Source organism: Cygnus olor, chromosome Z (genome assembly GCF_009769625.2).
Source record: "Cygnus olor isolate bCygOlo1 chromosome Z, bCygOlo1.pri.v2, whole genome shotgun sequence".
Lineage (NCBI taxonomy): Eukaryota > Metazoa > Chordata > Aves > Anseriformes > Anatidae > Cygnus > Cygnus olor.
The window spans coordinates 9,488,090-9,494,750 of NC_049198.1; the positions used below are offsets into that span (position 1 = coordinate 9,488,090).

At 55.8% G+C, this 6,661-nt stretch overlaps 1 protein-coding gene across 1 annotated transcript; it reads left to right on the plus strand.

Annotated features, from left to right (window-relative positions):
• Positions 1-2,898: 2,898 nt before the first annotated feature.
• LOC121061729 lies at positions 2,899-5,345 on the plus strand. The gene is made up of 3 exons (XM_040541003.1): positions 2,899-2,988; positions 3,110-3,170; positions 3,281-5,345. The coding sequence occupies exons 1-3, from the start codon at positions 2,899-2,901 to the stop codon at positions 3,985-3,987; spliced, it is 858 nt and encodes a 285-aa protein (XP_040396937.1). The 3' UTR covers positions 3,988-5,345.
• The last annotated feature ends 1,316 nt before the right edge of the window (positions 5,346-6,661 follow it).

Sequence of the window (6,661 nt, forward strand, 5' to 3'; positions counted from 1 at the left end):
ACTCTTAATCTCAGGGTCGTGGGAGGAGAAAATACGATGAAAAGGGCTCAAGGGTTGAGATAAGGACAGGGAGATCGCACAGCAATTATTGTGACGGGCAAAACAGACTCAGCATAAGGAGATAGTAAGATTTATTACCTATTACTAACAAGCTAGAGAAATGAGAAACGAAGGAAAGAAACCAAAAGCACCTTCCCCCCCATCCACCCTCTTCCACCTCCTCCCCCCGTGCGGTGCAGGGGAACGGGGGAATGGGGGTTATGGTCAGTCTATAGCACTTCTTCTCCACCGCTCCTTCTCGGTCACTCTCGTCCCCTGTGCTGTGGGGTCCCTCCCACGGGATGCAGTCCTTGCCGAACTGATCCGGCGTGGGCTGCCCACAGGCAGCAGCTCTTCAAGAACTGCTCCAGATGTGGGTCCGTACCACGGGGTCCATCCCTCAGGAGCAAACTGCTCAACCTGGATCCCCCGTGGTCAGCAGCTCCTGCCAGGTCACCTGCTCCTGCGTGGGCTCCTCTCCACGGGCTACAGGTCCGGCCCGGAATCTGCTCCAGCAGGGGTCTTCCACAGGCCGCAGCCTCCGTCGGTGCAGGTCCGCCTGCTCCACCGTGGTCTCCTCCACGGGCTGCAGCGTGGAACCCTGCTCCACCGTGGTACGTCATGGGCTGCAGGGGGACAGCCTGCTTCACCATGGTCCTCACCACAGGCCGCAGGGGACTTCTGCTCCGGCGCCTGGAGCACCTCTCCCCCTCCTTCACTGACCTTGGCGCCTGCAAGGCTGTTCCTCACTCCTCTCACTCTCCCAGCTGCTGTGTGGCACAACTTTTTTTTTTTTTTTTTTTTTCCCCTGTCTTAAATATGCTCTCACAGGGCGCAAAACAACATCACTTACTGGCTCAGCTCTGGTCAGCAGTGGGGCCCTTACCAAACATGGGGCGGCAGCTTCTAGATCCTACTCACAGAAGCCATCCGTATGGCCCCCTGCTACCAAAACCTTGCCACGTAAACCCACTACAGCAATTACACAATATCTAACCATTCATTGTTTTTTTGTTTTGTTTGTTTTTAAATCTTTTTCCCTAGTCTTTGGGTTGTTTTTTCAAATCCTTGCCATTCTCCCCAAAGGACTACCTTTAGGCACAGTGCCGGGGTCTCCACCCTCACTCTGCTGACTCTTGCAACCCTTATTCCCCATCTCTTCCTGACGTGCTGCAGTGACTTTACCACCCACAGGGTACCACACGCCTTCACCTAGGATTAGCACAGAGGTTTGGTGTACTGACGAGCACCTCACCTCACCGTGCTTGGGGTACTGTACACCTAAGGGCCCAATGTCCCGAGACTCTCCTTTGCATGTCTATCTTTCGCTGATTGGGACTCCACACTCGCTTCACACTGAAAGTGCATCTTATTCACACTGCACATAAGAGTCTCCCCGAACCCGCCCCAAGGCAATACGGTGAAGTTTGCCTTACTTTGGTCCGTGCATGGAATTCCCGGTCCAGGTTATCAGCAGTTACCCCTGTGCCTGTGCTGTGCCTGTGCTGATATCCCTTCTCCCCCCCCCCCCCCCCCCCAAGTGCTTCGCAGAGCCTGTCTTCAGTTTAACTGTCTTGGTCCTTTGTCGGCCATCCTGACACAACCCACCACCCCCGACGGAATGGGTGAAATCAGCAGGGTGCACCTTCCTCTCTGTGGTGGCAAGAACTCTCTGGAAGGCAACAAGATCCTGGAACAGCCCCGAGATTGTGAGAAAAATCTCAATGATTTTCTTCAGACAGGATCTTCTGTGAAGATTTTATTTATTTATTTATTTATTTATTGTATTTTATTTGCGATTGCAAAGGCGGGCGTCCTGCAAGCAGGAGCGCACAGTAACAGTTCATCATCACTTTATATTCCCTATTACCCGACAGCTGATTCCTCCCCAGTTTCCTCATTGGCTGAGTACTGCGGGTTCACAAACTTCTCAAGGCCTTTCTATACTACATACGTACAGTTTTATTTGACCAACTGTTAATTTCTCCTTTTCCTTTTTTTTCCTTCTTCTCTCATGACTAGAGGGCCCGTGGTCTTTGTTTCTTTGTTCCTTTCTATACCACATACGTACAGTATTATTTGACCAAATGTTAGTTTATCCTTTTTTTTTTTTTTTTCCTTCTTCTCTCATGACTATAGATCCTGTGATTTGTGTTTTTACTGATTTCACACTGCTCGTCTGGTTTTTCCTAGCTATCCTCCTTATTTTGGGACACCGGGACATTCCCCTTCTCTGCTTAACAAACTCCCCCCCTGCTGTGCTGCTGTCATGCCTGCACAATCCCTTTTGAATATGCAAGGTTAGTGGATTTTCCACCACAAAAACACCTTCTATTGCAGAAACACAGCTTTGTTTCTCACACCGGTGTCTGTGAGCACCGAGTGGATGCGCTGAGGTCGGGAAGCAGCCCCGTGCTGCAGTGTCTGTCGGCATCTCAAACTGCAGGGCCCTTCGTGAAGTCATAGCGCCCTTTCATAAGCCAGGTGGTTGTGCTGAGAGCTCCGCCGTCACTCGGGACCAAAAGCAATAAAGAGTTCCTTCCCAGCTGTGATAGCGAATCTGCGTAGTGTGGCAGACTAAGGAGCTTGGGGTGGGGGACAGGAGAGGCTGTCGGACACAGCTGGAGCTGGGCAGTGGGCTGTGACCCTGGCCCCGAGCGAGGAGCCCGGCGGAGCCATCCTGGTCCTCCACCTCCCCACAAATGCAGCACAGGGGCACCAGCCTGCTTCAACGTGGGCTGGGGGCTGTGACCTCACAGAGGCATCGCCACGTGCTGTCTGTGACCTCATGGCCGTGTCCCTATAAAGCACCGGCCACCACCCCACGTCTGCCAGTGCGGTCGTACCTGGCTGTGAGCGATGGTTGACGACAGCAGCGTTTTCCTATTCCCCGGCCTCCTGCTTCTGGTGGCCGGGCTCTCCCTGCTTGCCAAGGGCCGGCGCCAACTGGTACAGGGGACTTGAGGGTGGGGGGACATGAGGCTGGGATTCCGGGGGCAGGGGAGTGTCGGCAGTGGCCCCACGGGTCCCTCCCCAGGTTGGTCACTGTGCTGTGCTCCTGTGCCCACAGGGTGACGGTCTGTGCTGGCGCAAGTGGGGATGGCAGCTACAAGCAGCAGCACCGGAGCCTGGTGAGTCCCCTTTGGGTTGGCCTCAGGACCGAGCAGCCCATCCCGATGGGCCTGAGGTGGCCCTGGTGCCTCTGTCCCACCGCAGCTCAGATTCCCTCCCTGTTTTGCAGGCACCAAGCAGCTGTGGGGGTCAGGGCGCTGCTGCCCTGGCTGTACGGAGTGCATCGAGGCCATACAGGAGCTGCAGCAGCTGGTGCTGTCGGCACTGCCCGGGTGTGAGGCTGCTGCGCTGAGGCCTGACTTCTGGCAAGTGGCATCGAAGGACGTGGAGGAGCTGCTGGAGCGGGGCAGCCTGTCCTGCTGTGGCTACGGCATCCCCAGGAGCAAGAGCTGTCCTGGGAGCTGGAGCAACGCCTCTCTGGAGCACCATGGAGGAGCCCCCACAGAGCCAGAGCCTCCGTGCCAGCCAGCGCCCAGGAAGGAGACACATCCCGCAGACATCCCTGAAGAAGACCAACATCTGGACTCTGCCCTGAGCAAAACCAGCAGTGCAGAGGAGGCTGATGAGCTTCGTGGGAAGAGGCAGTGCCTAGAGGTTCTGACAGCCCCCAGGCCCCCCAGGCTTGGGAAGCAGGGCTCCAAGCCAGGCAGCGGAGATGAAGAGCAACCGGCTGTGGTCTCCTCCTCCATGCAGCCACCAGAAATGGGGACGATCGTGCGTGAGAGTCTCCTTCGCCCAGATGAGGGGCGACAGCAGTGGGTTGAGGTGTCCCAGCAACCCTCGGCTTGTCCGTGGACCTCTCAGCACTTCCCAGCCCAGCCAACACAGTGTTACGAAAAGACCAGGGCTGCCAAACTGACTTCGTCATCATCCTGAGACCACTGGGGGCTGATGCTGGTAATGAGAACCAGCCCCAAACTGCTGCGCCTGTCGACATCTCAGAGCCGCAGCTGAGGCTTGAGGAGTGCAGCAAGGCCTGCATGCAGACGGCAAGCAAAGAAAACCTAGAAAGCTCCTCTGGGACAGTGCAGCAGTCAGCTGAAGAGGAGCATGAAGCACTGCCTGAAAATGCCTGTTCTGGCCCCCTGCCACCACAATGTCCCTGTGTCCCCTTCCTCAAATGCAAGCCTCTCCTCTATCCGGACCAGGTCAAGAGGAACTGGACGAAGCACGGGGCCTCCATTGTCTGCCCAGCGGCCTCTGGACCACCACGCTTCCACCCGCAGCCTGTCCATTTCCACAGGCCCGAGGCCACGTTCATGCCCAAGGAGCAGCGCGAGGCCCCGGAGCTGCAGCATCCCAGGGACCAGCTCGACCCGGAGCGCCCATCCCAGCGAGCAGTGCCCGGGAGGAGAGCGGCTGGGCAGCCCCAAGGGCTCACACACACTACACCAGGAACGGCTGCTCTGGCCACAGGATGGACACAGCTCCCAAGGGTGAAATTGTGAGGACGCCCTTTGGGATGCCGAACGCGTGGGCAGGACAAGAGCCCACCGCAGTCTACCCAGCCCTCAGGCCCGTGGTCCAAGCTACAAGCCTGAGGCCTGAGCACCAGTCGGAAGCACCGCAGACACTTTGTGGGACCAGCCGCAGGAGCCCCACAAGGCCACTGGGGCAGCAGCACCGAGCAGACCGGACGCTCTGACAGCAGCTTCCACCTCCGGGCTGCGGCTGTCCCTCTGAAAGGAAACACCAGTGCGGAGGTGACCACGGCAGTCTGAAACAGCTGGGGCTGAGGCAGGCACCAGGGGACCTAAGTGGTGGCCTTGGAGGAAGAAGTGCCCTGGCAAGGTCGAGAGCTCCCCAGATTGTGGGGCCTGCTCCCAGGGCACCGACAGCCAAGAAAAGTGGACAGGCAGCAACCTCCCTCGGGGAAATGCACAGGCCAGGCCAGCTCCCATCTTAGCCTCCACAAGACCCCAGGAGCCCCATGGCTACTCCAGCTCGTCGTCTTCAGAGCACTGCAGTGCCCCTATCACCAGATACCCGTGCTCGTGTCACTTGCGCCAAACCTGTGGCACCCAGGGCACTGCAGCGGAACCGAACAGCAACAGCATCAGCTCGGTCTGGGATAGGATTTGCCGTAGGCAGCAGAAGACGTCTGTATCACCGCAGAGCTCTACATCTGAGCGCTGCTGCCAATACAGGCCACAGGAGAGGCAGGGCCAGAGTCCATGGAGCTTGTGATTTTCAAAATCTCCAATATTGTAATTAAATAAACTTATTTGTGTAAATAAACTTATAGGTATGGGAGCCTTCACGCATAGTGGTGTTGGGATGAAGAGGGAAGGTGGGCTCAGGGATACCAGGGAAGGTGTGCTGTCCCACCAGAGGACAACTAGCTTGGCCGGTGAAGGGCATAAAACAGGGCTCACCAGAGAAGAGCCTGAGGGAACAATGCTGAAGCTGGGGGTGAGGCAGATGTCTCATCTGAAGTGCATCTACACCAGTGCACGCAGCACGGGCAACAAACAGGAGGAGCTGGAAGCGACTGTGCAACAGGCTGACTACGGCCTAGTTGCCGTAACTGAAACATGGTGGGATCACTCCCACGGCTGGAGTACTGCCATGGACGGCTGGAGTACTGCCATGGACGGCTACAAGCTCTTCAGAAGGGATAGGCAAGTTGATGATGGCAAAGTTGAGAGCCTCTGGGTAAGGATTAAGGGACGACAAATAAAGGGGATGTCGTTGTGGGAGTCTATTACAGACCACCCAGCCAGGATGAGAACGCCGATGAATGATTGTTTGTGGAACTAAGAGATGCCTCAAGATTAACTCCCCTTGTCGTTATGGGGGAGTTCAACTTGCCAGACGTCAGCTGGGATCACCACACGGCTGACATGAGCAAGTCCAGGAGGTTCATAAAGCACCTAGATGATAACTTCTCGGTGCAGGTGCTAAGGGAGCCAACTAGGAAAGGTGCCCTCCTAGATCTGTTGCTGGAGAACAGAGAGGGTCTTGTGGGAGATGTGGCAATTGGTGGCCATCTCGGCCATAGAGACCATGAAGTGGTTGAGTTGAAAATTTTTGGTGACAGAAGGAAAACTGCCACCAAAACTTCAGCCCTGGATATGGGGAAAGCAGACTTCAGGCTGCTCAGGGAACTAGTCAGCACGGTCGCAAGGGAAACTGCTTTTGAAGGCATTGGCGTCCACCAGTGCTGGTCAGTCTTTAAGCACTGCCTCCTAAAAGCACAAGATCAGGCAATTCCCAAATATCAGAAGTCAAGCAGGCGGGCAGAAGGCGGCCTGGCTGATCTTCTACTGGAGCTTAGGCGAAAAAAGAAAATGTACGGCTGCTGGAAGGAGGGTCAGGTGACGAGGAAGGAATACAGGGACGCTGTTCGCGTTTGAAGGAGAAATTCGTGTGGCTAAAGCCCAACTAGAGTTGAAGCTGGCCAAGTCTGTGGGAGACAATAAAATGGTTTTTTTTAGATATGTGAAGAGAAAAAGGAGGACCAAAGAAAACATAGGTCCGCTACTTGATGGGAAGGTCAGCTCACAGACAAGGACTTAGGTAAAGCAGAGACGTTTAACGCCTTCCTCGC

Bases quoted from the DNA above. Each gene is read 5' to 3' on its own strand.
- LOC121061729 (XM_040541003.1), top strand. From the start codon at position 2,899: ATGGTTGACGACAGCAGCGTTTTCCTATTCCCCGGCCTCCTGCTTCTG. The intron at 2,989-3,109 runs GTACAGGGGACT...CTGTGCCCACAG, and splicing joins CCAAGGGCCGGCGCCAACTG to GGTGACGGTCTGTGCTGGCG. The intron at 3,171-3,280 runs GTGAGTCCCCTT...CCTGTTTTGCAG, and splicing joins AGCAGCAGCACCGGAGCCTG to GCACCAAGCAGCTGTGGGGG.